At 43.0% G+C, this 17,827-nt stretch overlaps 1 protein-coding gene across 1 annotated transcript in view; it reads left to right on the forward strand.

Annotated features, from left to right (window-relative positions):
• NEK5 (NIMA related kinase 5) overlaps positions 1–17,827 on the forward strand; it is a 43,056-nt gene that overhangs the window by 19,022 nt on the left and 6,207 nt on the right. Inside the window, exons 10-18 of the mRNA XM_039535274.1 lie at positions 958–1,036; positions 9,027–9,163; positions 11,333–11,526; positions 12,874–12,940; positions 13,292–13,411; positions 14,091–14,174; positions 14,275–14,400; positions 16,631–16,754; positions 16,974–17,105. Of these exons, the coding sequence (XP_039391208.1) occupies positions 958–1,036; positions 9,027–9,163; positions 11,333–11,526; positions 12,874–12,940; positions 13,292–13,411; positions 14,091–14,174; positions 14,275–14,400; positions 16,631–16,754; positions 16,974–17,105 (1,063 nt within the window). The remainder of the gene's footprint in view (positions 1–957; positions 1,037–9,026; positions 9,164–11,332; positions 11,527–12,873; positions 12,941–13,291; positions 13,412–14,090; positions 14,175–14,274; positions 14,401–16,630; positions 16,755–16,973; positions 17,106–17,827) is intronic.

Consider the following 17,827-nt stretch of genomic DNA (forward strand, 5'->3'; position numbering starts at 1 on the left):
AACATTTTTATTAATGACTTGGAAGAAAACACAAAATCGTCATTGATAAAGTTTGCAGATGACACAAAAATTGGGGGGTGTGGTAAAAAAAAAAGCAGAGGACAGATCACTGATGCAGAGCAATCTTGCTCGCTGGTAAGCAGGACGCACAGTATGCATTTTAATATCGGTAAATGTAAATGTATACAAATTGATGAAAAAATTTAGGGGTTGTGATGGATAATCTGCTGAATACTGAGCTCCCAGTGCAGTGCTGTGACCAAAAGGTCTAAGGCCATCATTGGAGGAAGCTTGAATAAAAGTAGAGAGGTTATTTTACCTCTGTATCCTGCCTGATAGTGATATAGCTCCATGAGTATGATTTTACAGTCTATAAGTAGTACCTACACAAAAAAAAAATAATAATAGGTTCTTCAATCTAGCAGAGAAAGGTGTAGCACAATTCAGTGGCTGGACGTTGAAGCAAGACAAATTCTGATGGGAAATAAGGTGTAAATTTGTTAACAGCAGAGTAATTAACCATTGGAACAGCTTACACAGGGTCATGGTGGATTCTCCATCACTGGCAATTTTTAAATTGATTGGTTGTTTTTCTAAAAGATATGCTCTAGGATAGGAGTTTGCTCAGGCTTCAGCTTCAACCCCAGGTATCGGGGCTCAGGGCCCTGAGCTTCAGCCCATACGGTGGGACTTTGGCTTTCTGCCATGGGCCCCAGTGAGTCTAATGCTGGCCGTGCTTGGCAGCCCCCCTGAAACCTGCTTGTGGCCCCCCCGGGGGCCCTGGACCCCTGCTTGAGAGCCACTGCTCTAGGAGTTATTTTGGGGGAAGTTCTATGGCCTGTACATACAGAAGATTGGACTAGATGATCACAAATAGTACCTTCTGGCCTTGAAATCTATGAATCTATTAAACAAGATGCAGCACAAACAGTTGTAACAGATACTTTTTGCTTATAGGTAATACAGGAAGAATTCAGCCACACTGTTATACATAAAAAAAGACCAGCAGCACAGCCTGTAGCCAAGTTGGTGCAGGGTAAGTCTTGTTTTATGACATAATAATAATAAAATACATACATTATTATTAATTAATGTTGGTTCTAAACTAATCTTAGTACTATCCAGAAGTGAAGATGTGTGATAAGGTTTGAGGACTTCAATAGCTCAGACACAGGTTTGATACAGGAGTGGGTGGGTGAGATTCTGTGGCCTGCATTGGGCAGGAGGTCAGACTAGATGATCATAAGGGTCCCTTCTGACCTTAAAGTCTATGATTCTATGATAATTGTTGTGATGGACTTACCTTTTTCAGCAGTTTTTAATGTGACTTGCACATCAAGGGTTTGATTTAGCATCGCTAATGTAGGGGCGGAGAACTTCACCAGCAGAGACACTCCACTGTGGAGGGAGGACAAGCATTGTTTACACCACTGCCCTATCCAGATATTCCACCAGCGAAAGGCAACTTCCATTGAAATCCAGGTCACCATAGAAGCTCAGCTGGTGGAAGCTGTCGTGGGGATGTGCTGAACCCGTGGTTTAAAATAACTTTTGTGGTTAAACTTAATATAATTTACAAAACTGAGGGACTGCTATAACTTGCAGCTACCTGTAGTTCAAGGCCATTGTTGGAAGAAGTGTCCTTGCTTGGCTCTGCCAAGGTACCCCAATCCTAACCTGCAAAACACATGCTATTGCAGTGCTGCACTTTTCTGGGGCACAGACCACTATTTGTTTTATGTTACACAGTGATTTTGTCATATGAACAAATGCCCTTTAAGGAGCACTCCTTCCTCATCACCCACAAGAAAAGTCAATAATAATAATTATTTAAAAAACCAAACATACTTTTGGACTATTAAGTGCACATGCCTAACTAACTGAACACGTACTCTTATTGCTGTAATCCTTGCTCTTCCTCAACTCATCTATCATTAGATTTTAAGCTTATCTGGGCAGGGTCATTGTGTTGCTATGTATTGTGCAAAGCACTGAGCACACTTTTGTGTGCTGTAAAAATAAATAATAATCTCATTTGTACTTGTGGCACAAATAAAACATCTCAATAGTAACATGACAAGTACATTGTATTATTTTGTCAGCTGACAGCATTTTGCAAAATAGCATAATACATTAGATCAAAATGTGAAAGACAACAATGTTGGATTTGTAACTGACACCCACTTGTAAGTCAAGTATACATACCCGATCTGTGTTCTTCAGTATATCACAAATACTCCATAATGTTACTTATAGAAGAACAGAAGTTAGTTAAAACAAATTTGCAGACATAGATATTGGTTGGTTCCTTTTTTTATTTGTTTTTTAACTTCTAGGAATTGTGGGTAACATTTTCAGATGTTCCAGAGTGACTTAGGGGCCAAGTCCCATGTTCCAATGGAACTTAGGCACTGAGGAGCATACGTATCACTGACTTTCAATTAGATTGATGCTCCTTGGTGCCTACGTTATTTTTGGAAAAAGGGACTTGGCTCCTAAGTCACAGAAGCATTTTTGAAAATTTTATCCATAAGCTTGGATGCTAGCTGCAATAAATCCCCTAGTCATGATACTCTTTGCAGTTGACAGTCCGTACTCAGGAGAAACTTAGGACTATATTAACAGTCTACTTCCTTCTCACAAAGGGCACCACCTGTCTTCATTAGTGTTGAGGTCTTTGCAATGGCACTGACTGTGAGACTCAAATTGGAGTGGCTTACAGTCCTCTTAATTTACCTGGGGCATAGATAAATTTAATTTCTCATTTTGCAGCTCTTTTTTCTTACGGTTCTGAAGAACTATGGTGAAGTGTTGTCTGATGGTTAGAGGACTTGACTGAGGGCCAGATTTACAAAGGTATTTTGGGGTCTACAGGTGCAGCTAGGCATCTAGTGGGATTTACAGACGTGCCTAAGCAGGTTAGGGGGCTAACTGCATTGAAATCTGGCCCTGGACCTCAAAACTATTACGTTCTATTCTTGAGTCTAGCACTGAATCTCTGTGTAACCGTGAACAAATCTCTCTGTGCTTCAGTTTACTTATCTGTAAAATGAGTGAAAGGATACCTACCTCACAAGAGTGTTCTGAATCTTAATTAATTAATGCTTTCAAAAAGCTTTGGACTCTTTGGATGTAAGGCATGAGGTGAGGTCTATAGTATTATTAATCTAGTTAAGGTGGAATATAAAGGCCTTGTCCACACTACAAAGTTTTGTTGACAAAAGTGATATCGACACTCAAAAATCGGCATAATAGAAATTGGTCTGTCATGTTCACACTCGCGCTCCCTCTGTCGGCAGAGCAAGTCCACACTTGGGGCTCTATCATTGACAGTGTGAGCAGTGCACTGTGGGTACCTATCCCACAGTCCAGCTCGACACCTTCTGTCGCTAAGTGTTATGGGAAGGTGGAGTGGATTGCCGCACATCTTGGGACCTGGCTCAATGTCCTGTGATACATTGCTTTTTGTCCCTTTTTGTCCCAGCATTCCATGGGCTTCTGGATTTCTTTCACGTAATTTTTCAACGGCCCTTCTTTGCTGTGAACCCTGGAATCTTTGTAAGCAGGGATGGATCCTGCACTGCTTTCCTATGCTCTGATAACTATCATTAAGACATCATGGATGGCAGTGCAGTTAATCGCAAAGTTCTTAACTGAGGAAGACTCCCAGTTGCCTGACATGCTGTGTGATATGGATAGCAGCAACTTTAGATTGCTTTTGGCATTCACAGAACAGCTGTAGTGGGCGGACTGTCACTTTTGGCCTAGGGAAACAAGCACCGAATGGTGGGATCGTATCATGCAGGTGTGGGATGAATAGTAGTGGCTACAGAACTTTTGGATGCGGAAAGCCACCTAACTGTGTGTGGAGTTCACTCCAGCACTGCGGTGCAAGGACACCAGAATAAGAGCTGCCCTATCAGTAGAGAAGTGTTGGCAATTGCTGTGTGGAAGCTGGCGACTTCAGATTGCTATCAGTCTGTCGCAAATCAATTTGGAGTCAGGAAGTCGACCGTTGGGGCTGCGTTAATGCAAGTGTGCAGGGTAATTAATTGCCTCCTGCTACGAAGGACCATGATTCTGGGAAATGTGCATGAAATAGTGGACGGCTTTGCAGAAATGAGTTTCCCTAACTGTGGAGAGGCGATAGATGGCACACACATTCCAATTTTGGCACCAGACCACATTGGATGGAGTACATCAATAGGAAGGGGTACTTCTCCATGGTATTGCAGGTGCTTGTGGATCACCGTGGGCGTTTCAGTGACATCAACACGGGGTGGTCCGGGAAGGTACATGAGGCACACATCTTCAGGAGCATGGGCCTGTATAGAAAGCTACAAGCAGGGACTTTCTTTCCAGACCAGAAGATTGCAGTGAGGGATGTTGAAATGCCCATAGTGATCCTGTGAGACCCAGCCTAACTCTTACATCCGTAGCTCATGAAACTATACAAGGGAAACCTGGACAGCAGTAAGGAGTGGGTCAACAACAGGCTCAGCAGGTGCTGGATGACTGTGGAACGTACCTTTGGCAGATTAAAGACGTGCTGGCGATGCCTTTATGGTAGGTTAGACCTTAATGAGGATAATATTCCCATAGTCATAGCTGTGTGTTGTAAGTTGCATACTCTTTGTGAAGCTAAACCTCCCACATTTCTGTGCCTTGAACCCACGTCCGTACTACACAGCCACTTACCAGGTGTCTCCTCTCCTCCTTCTTGCTCACCGAAGAGCAACTGCTGAGACTGGCTAGACACCTCTAGAGTGGTGAACAGTTCCTGGCTGCCTGCCCCACCGGGCGACCCTGCCGGGAGCTGCACATTGTCATCTAACTCCACCTCTTCATCGATTACTTCATCCTCTGGGTTAAGTCCTCTTTCCACCACCTCCAGGCTCACCGTAGTATCCAAGGGGCTCTTTGTGGCGGAGGTGAGGTCGCCACTGAGGATAGCATCCAGCTCCTTATAGAACTGGCAGGTCTTAGGTGCAGCACCAGAGCGACAGTTTGCCTCCCTTGCCTTATGGTACGCCTGCCTCAGCTCCTTTATCTTCACTCTGCACTGCAGCATGTCCCGATCATAGCCCTTTTCGCACAATCCTCGAGCAATCTGCCCGTAGGTATCCAAATTCCTATGGCTCAAGCGCAGCTGGGACTGCACAGCCTCCTCTCCCCATATACTGAGAAGATCATAGAATCATAGGACTGGAAGGGACCTTGAGAGGTCATCTAGTCTCCTGTACTCATGGCAGGACTAAGTATAAGATCCAGCAGCTCCACAGTGGTCCAAACAGGAGAGCATTTCTTGTGATAACCTGCCATGGTCACCTGAGAAGATGTGATGAGACCTCTCCATGCCGAGCAAACAGGAAATTTCAATTGGAATTTCAAATTGGAATTTCAAAAATTCCTGGGACATCTAAGGGAGAGGGGTGGATGGTTGTTTACCTGGCTGCAGGACAGTGGAGTTCAAACTGCATTGTGGGACATCTCCTGGAGGCCAAATCATTCATGCCCGTCACCCCAACCGGGGTATGGGCCGCCAACCACAGATCTCCATAGTCTTCTATCCTGGGCCATTCGCTCTAGCTGGTTCCAGGTATAGCCCATTTTTTTGCTATCAACCTGAAGGTCGCGTCGCCAGGTATTTCTTGGGCGGCCTCTTTTCCGCTTGCCTTGGGGGTTCCACCGCAGTGCCTGTCTGGTGATGTTGGTTGGCTGCTTGCGTAGTGTATGTCCTATCCAGCCCCACCTTCTCCTTCTAATTTCTTCCTCTGCTGGGAGTTGATGGGTCCTCTCCAAGAGGTGGATGTTACTGATGGTGTCTGGCCAGCGGATCTGGAGAATCCTTCTGAGGCAGCTATTAATGAAGGTCTGGATCTTCCTGGTGGTTGTTTTGGTTGTCCTCCAGGTTTCAGCTCCATACAGTAAGACTGATTTCACGTTGGAGTTGAACAGTCGAATCTTTATTGCCAAAGACAGCTCTCTGGAGCTCCAGATGTTCTTGAGCTGTAAGAAGGCTGCTCTTGCCTTACCAATCCTTACTTTGATGTCTGCGTCTGTGCCACCCTGCTGGTCGATGATGCTACCTAGGTAGGTGAAGGACTGCACTTCTTCCAGGGGGCTTCCATTCAGTGTGACTGGGTCGTTGCTGATGGAATTGATCCTAAGGATCTTGGTCTTGTCCTTGTGGATGTTGAGGCCAACCTGTGATGACGTGGCTGCCACTACATTGGTCTTCTCTTGCATCTGCTGTTTACTGTGCGAAAGGAGTGCAAGGTCATCGGCAAAGTCCAGGTCATCAAGCTGGGTCCACAATGACCATTGGATTCCATTCCTACGCTTGTAAGTGGATGTCTTCATAATCCAATCGATGACGAGAAGAAAGAGAAGTGGTGACAACAAGCATCCTTGTCTGACTCCGGTTCGCACCTGGAAGCTGTTTGTGAGCTGCCCTCCATGGATCACTCTACAGTGTATGCCGTCGTATGAATTCTTGATCAGGTTGACCACCTTTGCTGGGATGCCATAGTGCCGAAGGAGCTTCCAGAGGGTCTCTCGATCCACACTATCGAATGCTTTCTCATAGTCAACAAAGTTGATGTACAACGAGGAGTTCCACTCCATAGACTGCTCGACTATGATGTGGAGCGTTGCTATCTGGTCCGTGCATGATCTGTTCTGCCGGAAACCTGCCTGTTCATCTCGTAGCTGTGGATCGACGGCATCCTTCATTCTCTCTAAGAGGACTCGGTTGAAGACCTTCCCTGGCACCGACAGGAGTGTGATTCCTCTATAGTTGGCACAGTTGCTGAGGTCTCCTTTCTTGGGGATTTTGATGAGATATCCCTCTTTCCAGTCAGCCGGAATCACTTCTTCTTCCCATATTTTCTCAAAGAGGGGGTACAGCATTTCCATTGAAGCATCCAGGTCTGCTTTCAGGGCCTCTGCTGGGATATCGTCAGGTCCAGCCGCCTTCCTGTTCTTCATCATGGTGATGGCTTTTCTGATCTCGTCTCTGGTTGGTTTATCGCAATTGATTGGGAGGTCCTCGTTGGCTGGGTCGATATCTGGTGGATTTGGTGGTGCTGGTCTGTTCAGGAGTTCCTCAAAGTGCTCCGCCCATCTGTTCATCTGTAGTTCTATTCCTGTTATAGACTTTCCCTGCTTGTCTTTAACGGGACGTTCTGGCTTGCTGAACTTTCCAGACAGTCGCTTGGTAGTATCGTACAGCTGTTTCATGTTACCGCTGTATGCTGCCTGCTCTGCTTCTGCTGCCAGTCCATCCACATAATCTCTCTTGTCCTTCCTAATATTCCTCTTCACTGCTCTGTGGGCTTCAGCATACTCTTTTTGAGCTTTGGCCTTTGCTGCTCTAGTCCTGCTGTTGTTGATTGCTGCCTTCTTCTTCTTTCTGTCTTCTATCTTTGTCAAGGACTCTGCTGTGATCCACTCTTTCTGCTGGTGTTTCTTAATTCCAAGCACTTCCTGGCATGCTGACCTAAGTGTGTCTCTCACTTTCTGCCATCTGTTGAGTACACTGTCTTCCTCTTCTTCAGACCGATCCTGTAGTACTGAAAACTTATTCTTCAGCGTCAATCCAAAATCTTCCTTGGTCTTATGGTCCTTCAGAAGGTTGACATTGTACTTCGCTCTTCTGTCTGACGCGTCTATCCAGTTCTTCTTCAGCTTCAGCTTCAATCTGGCCACCACTAAGTGATGGTCGGACGCCACGTCTGCTCCTCTTCTAACTCTAACGTCCTGCAAGGATCTTCTGAACTTCTTGCTAATGCAGACATGGTCGATCTGGTTTTCTGTCATGCCTGCTGGCGATACCCAGGTACTCTTGTGGATCCGCTTGTGAGGAAAGATGCTGCCTCCTATGACCAGGTTGTTAAGTGCACACAGATCCACAAATCTCTCTCCATTCTCACTCATCTCTCCCAGAGCATGGGTCCCCATGACTTGTTCGTATCCTGTGTTATCAGGTCCAATTTTGGCATTAAAGTCTCCCATAAGGATGGTGATGTCTTTGTCTGGGAGAGACTCTAATATTTTCTGGAGTCTGTTGTAAAAGTAGTCTTTGTCCTCCTCTTCACTGTCATTGGTTGGAGCGTAGCACTGAACAACATTCATCTTAATCCTCTTCATTTTAGTTCTGAAGGATGCTGTGATGATCCTGGGACCATGTGCCTCCCAACCAATCAGTGCTCTCTGTGCCTGCTTGGACAACATGAAGCCTACTCCCTGTGTGTGGTGTGCGTCGCTCTCTTCATGTCCTGAATACAGCAACAGCTCTCCTGTCAACAGTCGTCTCTGTCCAGCTTGCGTCCATCTTGTCTCGCTAATGCCTAGTAGGGTCAGGTTGTTGCTCCTCATCTCTGCTGCAACCTGCGCCATCTTTCCTGACTCGTACATGGTCCTCACGTTCCATGTGCCGATGGTAATCCTCCTGGCTGCAAGAAGGGTGATCGGCTTAGTGGCTTCCTCGCGGCTTTCACCACCCAGCGTCATGCATCTTCGAGTTGAAGACCCTTCTTTTTCTAGGCTAAAAGTCTCTGTTAACTCTATTGTTGGCGTTTCTGTAGCAAGCTGATTTTTACAGGGTGGAGTTGCTAGCCCCACGCCCAACCCTCCTCCTTTACCCTGACTTGGGACAGGCAGATGGCCCCAAAGGACCTCTCTGGTGGAGTTGGAGGCCAAATAAAGCGATAAAATCAAGTGCGGTTTCTACACTGGCATTTTGTTGACAAAAATTTTGAGCAAAAAGCCTTATTTCTCGCGTTGGCGTGGTTTTTATTTTGTCGCCAAAACAGGGCATTTTTGCTGCCAAAAGTTGCATTGCTGTGTTCACATTCACTGTTTTGTTGACAAAACTTTGTAGTGTAGACAAGGCCAAAGGGATATTTATTAGACTGTTCAGTATGTATTAGACATATGCACTTTATTACAGTTTATAATTTATTATGTAATAAGAACAGTAGGAATAATTAAGATTACAATTATATTTTTTATTGTTAAATAAGTTCCTAAACTTCAAAAAGTGAGAGTCCAGGACCATCGTCCTCCAAGATCCAGGATGGTGGCACCTGTCAAGAAACAGGAATTATTACATAGTAATGAATGGAAACCTCCTTCAAGAGTCCAGCAGCCTGTTGCCCAGGTACTGTGCCTAGAAGACTTACAGAGCTTTACTCCTTTCTCAAATGTAGTCAGGTTGAGATGGAAAAAAGCTGCTTTTTAAAAGACTATTTTGGATTATTGGCAGGAGTGCATTTCAAAGTATTTGGCAATGGAGGCAATCAAACTGAGTCTGTTCCCATTTGAAGGATATAAGGCTTAATTCTGCTCTGTTATACTGGTGTAAATCCAGAGCAATTCAGTGGACATAGTGAAGTTGCTCCAGGTTTGCACTGGCATAACTGAGAGCAGAATTTGGAGCACAGTGTTTTTCTTATTTAGGCAAAGTTATAGTATAATACAATATATAAAGTTATAATACAATAACATTACCTACCAAATTCACGGTAATGAAAAACGTGTCACAGACCCTGAAATCTGGTCTCCCACCTTGAAATCTGGTTTCTGTGTGCTTTTACCCCACACAATACAGATTTCATGGGGGAGAGTAGTTTCTCAAATTGGGGGTTCTGATGCAAAAGGGAGGTGCAGGGGGGTTGCAATGTTATTTAAGGGGGGCTGTGGTATGGCCACCCTTACTTCTGCACTGCCTTCAGAGCTGGGTGGCTGGAGAGTGGTGGCTGCTGACTGAGGGACCAGCTCTGCAGGCAGCAGCCCAGAAGTAAGGGTGGCAATACCATACCATGCCATCCTTACTCTGCGCTGGTGCTGGTGGCAGCTGCCGCTCTCCAACTGCCCAGCTCTGAAGGCAGCGCCGCCGCCAGCAGCAGCAGTGCAGAAGTAAGGGTAGCATTACCGCAGCTCCCCCACCCCCTACAATAACCTTTGTGATCCCCCCACAACTCCTTTTTGAGTCAGGACCCCTACAATTACAACACCATGAATTTTCAGATTTACATAGCTGAAATCATGAAACTTACGATTTTTAAAATCCTATGACCGTGAAATTGGTAGGGCCCTAAATATAATGTTAACATGTTATGTAACTATATAATACATTATTAACCTGATCCTGAATAAGTAACACTCAAACAACCTGGCTAAATATTCCGACTTGCCAGTTGAGGAGCCCTCCTCTTCTGAGTACGCTAGAAAAAGTGTACACTAAGTACAGTACCTATCCTCTTTCTGGCACTTCTCTTGTGTACGTACTTGTGTTTTTCCGCTACAAGGACAATCCATATTTTACCATTCCACAATTCCATAGAAGAAGGGGGTGTGTGTCACATTTCTCCAATAAAGTTCAATACAAAGTCTAACTGCTAATAATAATAATAAAAAAATTGTTCTGTTTAAAATGAAGCTTCTTTACCAGAGCATTAAGTAAGCCTGTTAGGGGATCTCTAGGAAGCTGATGTTTTGTCACGAGATTAATCTTTTTAAATAATTTCTTCCCAAAACTGTCTAATTCCTGGACGAAAGCACTACAAGTGCAAATCTGTTTCTCTTTCCCTGCAGCCTCCCTATTAGCAAAAATATGATGGATCTAAACTGGAGTCATATGCCATTTATACAGTAATTTATATTTTTTTAAAGTCTTTGAGCTATACAAATTGAAGGTGTATATCCCCTCTCTCAATTTCTTTGTCCAAATCCATCTCCCATCTTTTCATCTGGGTTGTTTTCTTATCAGCATCTTTTTCTATCAAAATTTTATATATCTGAGAAATTAAACCTTTTGTTCCACCATGCTCCTGGGTAACTCCTGAAATGTAGTTAAAGGTGTAGATAGAGCTGCTTCATATCAAGTTTCATAATAAAGTGTGTCATAATAAGCCACCCTGGAATTCATTCAGGGCTTCAGAGCAATGTGAGTAAAATTTATTACAGTGGCTCTAATGTATCTAGTTTATAGACACAAAGAACTGTTGGCTGACTCACAATGAGGAGAGCTCCTGAATGAGGAGAGCTGAAGTAATGGGTAGACAGGAAAGGACCGCCATAAGAAAAATGTGCCTCTGGAAGCCAGGAAGCCTCTAGATGAGGTGTGAAAAGATATGGGGAAGTTGTCCTGGGTATAGTGTAGACAGCTAGTATTATCACCTAACTGAAAATGGGGAGCGGGAATGGAACTTGCCTTAAAAATGTGACAAGTGCAGAGGATAAAAACTAGCATCCAGCTTACCATGTCTTGGATTAAGAATGATCATTCATTACCTTTGAAATTTCAACCTGTTATATGTATTTTCAGCATTGGCGCTTCAGATTTAAGATGGCAGAAAGGCCAGAAGCTGCCAGAGTACATGGACATTATGGTCATTACTATGATAAACTTGACAACTTGCAGAAGAGACTTTATGTACAAGATGACCTTTCTCACATCAACCAAAGAGTTGAGGAGTATTATAAACAGAAAGGACAAGTTGCACCACCCCCACCTGAGTGGTAAGCCTTTCCCGCAATTTAATTACTGAAGAATCACCAATATCTTGACTCCTCAATCTTTCTGATCATGTAGCAATGTTGAGCTGTAGAAGCAGAGTCACTCATTCCGTGTGATTCCTTCCCTGCTCAGGTTTTGATGTGGTTCTTATATTACATATGATTCAACAAGAAAAAATGAAATGCCCATTTCTATCTACCCAATTCAACCTAGAGATTCACTTCTGAATGTATTTTCATGACATTTGAAACAGTTCATTGTAGAAACTTGTCCTAAATTTCCGTGCAGCTCCCAGTCCAAACATTGTGGGAGAAATAAAACTACCCTTATCTGGACATGTGCTTTTTAAGAGCTAAAGGCTGTTCTTCCCCTCTCTCCTGCCACCCCGACCTCAATTGCTCAGAAGGCTCTAAACACAGCAGGACCAATACGGTTCTCTAGCCTGGAGATTGGGGTTCGGGTAGGCCACAGAGAGATTTCCTCCTGCAGAGCTTATACTATAGCTTCCATAGAAAGGTTCCTTTCTCCTGCATGTTTATAAACTTCACAGCCTTCCTCATTCAGGCTCCACAGTGGGAAGCGTTCTCCTATTTCTGAGGCTGTCTGTCCAATGGGTTCAAGAAGCATTGCATAAGGTAGACCAGGTTAAGGATTCAGGGATGGCAGATTTAAATAGTGACTTGTTTGGGAAGCTGCAGTTAAGGTAGGCTGAGTTATAAGGTTTTGGTCAAGCAAGGCAGGGTTGGGGATATCTCAGTTAAGGATGACTGAATTTAGGATACCCGGCTTAAGGATGGCTAAATTCAGGATGTTAAGGACAAACTAAATTGAGTTTGGTTCTTTGAATGACAGTAGCATTCAGAAGGCTTGATGCCAGATAACTGAGGACCAAGGAACTTACAAGTGACTGCTGATTGTTTTGCAACTTGAAAAAAAAAAATTCTATGAAAACCCCCTACTAATACAAAATGAGGGTGTTACAGGCACACAGAAGTCAGAAAATGCAACATTTAGGATTGAACATGGAACTTTAACTGTTGGTTCTTGTGTGAATGCATTACAAAAGAGTATTGTTTTTAATAACATTCATATACTATTTCTCAAACTTCAGAAGACTGGTATAATTGATGGAGTGGAGAGGGCAAGGGACAGAGGTCAAGTGAATATATGGTTACTCAATAGTACATTCTTTATACGTTTAGCACAGTATAGCTAGAATTCAGGAAGTAACTTCTGGTAAACAAATAAATTTCTGGGTGTGTGTATATATTGGGAGCGTCCATATTAGTATAATTTGCTGAAAGTTGTAAACAAAAATATCATAGCTGAATGTCATTGTGTTCTGTCAGGCCTGCAGAGTATCTTCAAAGACGGCTTGAAGCCCAGCAGTACAAGATGAAAGTGGAAAAGCAGTTGGTATGTATAAACTGAATTATAGAATACAGTCACTAAAGTGGAAATGAGTGAAAGCCCAGGAAATGAACTTATGTCTTTCTCACAGCAAAATATAGCACTGACAAATAGGGAACTCTGCTGTAATGTTTTAATTGATTTACTCCACAGTTTTTTTTCTCAAGGTTTTACTTTTTATTGTAAGAAAAACCTCCTAATGCAAAATACCATTATAACTATTTCTCCCTGAAATATGTACTGTACTTATGGTGCTTTTGATTGAGGTGTATGGGGTCGGGGGTGGGGAACTCAGAAGAGAAAAATCTCTAAATGGAAATTCCTTTGCTCTGGAAATGATCTTTTGCATATCAACAGGGACTGCGACCATCCTCTGCTGACCCACGTCACAACCAGATCCAGCCGCAGGAAGTGATGGAAGAGCAGCTCAAAGACCATCAGAGGGATCTGGCTAGAAAGAATGAAATGAAAGAAGAGGTAAAAGACACGTTCATCTTAGTTGGCCAGAGCCATTATATTATACTAATTGGCAATTATACTTTCCATTTGTGAAAAATGATACTCTTTGCCCTGACCACAAGTAGAGTATTAGCTGGATTCGTATGCAGGTTGTATAGCACCATCACCACCTGGTAAGATCCTGGTACAAGAAGCTGATTTGAGTAGCCATATGAAAGAGCACAGTCCTGATTTTGATCTCACTTCCTTTGAAGTCAGTAGAATTACATTGTTGTAAAAACAGTGTGAGAGGAGAATGAGTCCCCACGTGCACAAACCAAAAGATGTATTATTCTCTTAGTTTTTGTTCCCAGTTTCACCCTTCACTACCACATTTAGAGATGCTATTTACGCGATATATTGTTATCCATGGAGATTACTTATATTTTTTATATAAACTGTACTTGATTCTGTGATGCTTTTGTATGATTGATAAAATGGTAATAATACTTACCGGTACTTCTGATATGGATACACAAAAATTACATGCTAATGTATTTAATTTATAACGAACTTACTTATTAAAACAAATGTAACTACGTTAAAATATTAAGGTAGAATCAATATTACTATATATAGTTATACAGATAATTTGGATGTCTATCTATTTTTTCTTAAAAAATGTGCACAATATTCTAAACTTGGTGCTGTTTAACAGGAATACCTGAAACAATTACAGAAAATTCGGCAACAGTACCACAGTGATGTAAAAGAACTTAGATTCAAAGCAGGAGCATTGCAGGTAACAACTCCCCACTACACAGTTCCAGAAGCGATCATTTAAAGTCAATGTCTAATTTACGCAGTAACTGAAACAAGCATTTTGTAAATATATCCTTTAGGAGAACCCACAAATAAAAGACCAAACCTATCTTGTGAAACAAGGGAAAGCTGGGGGCCAGCCCGATCCAAAAGATACTCCTGGAAGAAGAGAAGAACCAATCCAGGTACCAACATTCTGTAATCGAGTTTGAACACATTCCTGCAAAGTAACTAAAGTACAGTAAGTTAATGTGATCCTGCACACTTCTAGTCTATTTCTCTGAGAACTCTGAGAAGTAATAGTCAAGGAAATAAGGAACACATGAAAAATAACTTAGATCTGATAGAGTCACTTTTTACTGCATGTGAGATTTTATGTCCCTCTTAGTTATCTTTTTATCAAGGCATACTAGTACACCTCTACTCCGATATAACGCGTTATAGGTGAAACTGCGTTATATCAAACTTGCTTTGATCCACTGGAGTGTGCAGCCCCCCGCCCTTTCCCCCGGGGCACTGCTTTACTGTTCGGGGTAGAGGTGTACTGTATAAAAATACTCCAATTGAATTCAGGTTCAGTCAAAGTTAGGTCTGGCTATTAATCCATTAACATTTCCTTTGTAAGTCATTACCTCTTACAGTAGAACCTCAGAGTTATGGACACCTTGGAAATGGAGGTTGTCCATAACTCTGAAATGTTCATAACTCTGAACAAAGCACAGTTCGGGCTCCAGATCGAGCAGCTGACACTCCAGGCCAGGATTCAGCAGCACATGAATTTGCAAGCTTGTCCCCCTCTCCGCAGGGGTGTGTGTGAAAACAGCATGTCGCCCTCCCAGCCTAGGGAAGAGAAGTAAAAACAGCACATCCCCCTCCAGGTAGGGGTGTGTGTGTCTGTGTGCACGTGTGTGTGTCTGTGTGTGCGTGCGCGCCTTGGGCTGGCAGCCCCAGCATCTTGCTGTAAGTGACTGCCATGGGGGTATGGGTGGGGACAGGCAGCCCAGATGTGCCTAGGTCTACCTTTAAGATGCAATATGGGCACAGTACAGTACTTGCTTTTTCTTTTTTTGGTCTCTGCTGCTGTCTGATTGGTTACTTCTGCTTTCACATGGTGTCTGGTTGACCAGTCAGTCCATAACTCTGGTGTTTGTATCTTTGAGGTTTTACTGTATCTCTCTACTGTTATTTGAATGATAGAAGCAGATGAAAATGTTAAATGAAAATTTACATGAGATGTTAGGAAACTTTTCTAACAATAATCTCAATTAGGCATTGGAATAAGGCTTCTAATGGAAGTTACTGCAGACCAGGCACGGCAAGTATTCAAAATTTGGACTGGACAGGATTCTTGAAAACCTACAACAGAGACCAGTTGTGTAACAGGGCCGCTGAGAGCGGGTTCGGGCCCCGGTGAAAAAAATTTTCCGGACCCCCAGCAAGGGCGGACTGGCTAAACAGGGCTGATGAAGCTGGGGAAGCCGGGCCCCGGGCCCCCTTCTGGACCACCAAGCCCTGGTAATTTGTACCGGCTTTCCTCCCCGCGTCGGCCCTGTGTGTGTATGGCAAAGGGAGGGCACTAGATGGTTATTCAATGTGGCTTTTCTTTAATTCTCTGACATTGCCGTCTTGTCATACGATCGTTTGCTGTCTGATACAATAATTATCAGATAATAACTATCTGAAAGATTGCTATCCCTCTTATGTTTATAGGGACATTGTCAATTTCAGTAAGTGTTTTTAAAATAGTTTTAAGTACTACTTCTTTCCTGAAACCACCTGCTAATCTTTGTTGCTACATTTTTCAATTTTGAAACCGTTTTTCCCCTTCCCTGTTTCTGTGCAAAACTAACTAACTAATAGTGGTGAAACACTGGAATGGGTTACATAGGGAGGGTGGGATCTCCATCCTTAGAGGTTTTTAAGGTCTGGCTTGACAAAGCCCTGTCTGGGATGATTTAGTTGGGGTTGGTCTTGCTTTGAGCAGGTGGTTGGACTAGACGACCTCCTGAGGTCTCTTCCAACCCTAATCTTCTATGATTCTAAGCACAAACCAGGAATAATACAACAGTGAATCAGACACTTTTGGAAGAAATTGAAATGACACTTTAGAAGATATATAGAGTGTGATGTGGTTATGTGTTTTAAAAACCCTAACATCTGAAAGTAGAACTCCTTTTCAAAATAACACACACTATTTATTAGGCACCAATCTACCAACCTGTCTTCCTACATGTTTGGAAATCCTCTTGCAAACCAGTGTTTTACAAATAATCATGTGTATTCTGAAACTCCTGCTGCATTATCGCTTTTCATGTTCTGTCACTGTTTCAATCTGCCTGTCCACCTGAAAACATTTGAAAAAATCAATAAAAACGGGAATTAAGTGACTGCCCAATGTTTGTGTTCTGTTTCTTACTAAAATCTGTTTTGTTTCAGGAACTAGATAAACTTAATGAGACGTTAACTTTTGAGGATGGTGAGAATCTTAAGGAGAAATGGATGAAGATCTGTGAAGATCACACACAAAAAACTTTGGAAGAACTATGCTCTCTGGAAGCAGGTATTACTTAGGGAAGCACAGGGCAAGTGAATATATTGACCGTGGAAATTAATTAGTAGTTACACTCACTTAAATTCAGTCAGTGACTCGTATCATAGCATCTGATGGATCCTTGTTTACAGGATTTGTTTCCAATATATGTCAGAGTAAGCATTAGAATCACAGTAAAATTTGTTTGAAGGGCATTGAAATATTTATTTCTTCTTTTCTTTCTCTTAGAGGCTGGCAATATAGATAATGCCATGGAAATCAGAAAACAATGGCAAGCTGGAGCCCCACAGACTCTCCTGGATTTTCTAGCTGAGGCAGATGTCACATCTGTCTGCCCTACAATGGCTGAAAGTGAACTTGGTATGAACTTGGTGTTTTTTACTGTGTGTGGACAAAAACCAACTTACTCCAGCCAGACTGGTTATAGACATTTAAACAATAGTGTTTTGATTTGGGAGTTTCACAGCAGACTATTCATGAGATCTGCTGTGCAGTTATTATAGGAGTTTGTCATGGTAATTGAGGTTATCACATATATTCAACCAAAGGATGTAGTAATAATTTGCCATTTGTTCTAATGTGTGTAAAATGGGGATAATGCTACTTTCCACCTTTTTGTAAAGTGCTTTGAAATCAACTGATGAAAAGCACTATATAAGAGGTTGGTGTTATCATCATCAATCATAATGAGTGATTAACTAGTGCTTTATCATGTGAGCTAGACTGTGGCTTGCCCTGCATGGGTGTACAGGGTGGGAAAAGGTGCAAGAAGCTATCTCCCACCTTGCAAATGTGCACAAGGGATAACCACAGCCTTGGGCCTTGTGTTCCTGGCACCCAGGGAAGTCTGTCAGCAACAGCACCCAAGAGCGGGGTGGGGACGGAATCATGGTCCTTCTCCTGTTTCCGCACTGACACACAGAAATATGCTGTCACATGGCAGAGTGCCTTTTGCACCATTCCAAAGGGTGGTGGTGGTTGTGGTCCATCTTTTCAGAGGAGGCTGCTCTGACACCAGTTCTCTCTGTGTCAACTCTGCCATGGGTGCCTGGACTCAGCAAGACGGTCTCCAGGGACTGCCA

Source organism: Mauremys reevesii, linkage group 1 (genome assembly GCF_016161935.1).
Source record: "Mauremys reevesii isolate NIE-2019 linkage group 1, ASM1616193v1, whole genome shotgun sequence".
NCBI lineage: Eukaryota > Metazoa > Chordata > Testudines > Geoemydidae > Mauremys > Mauremys reevesii.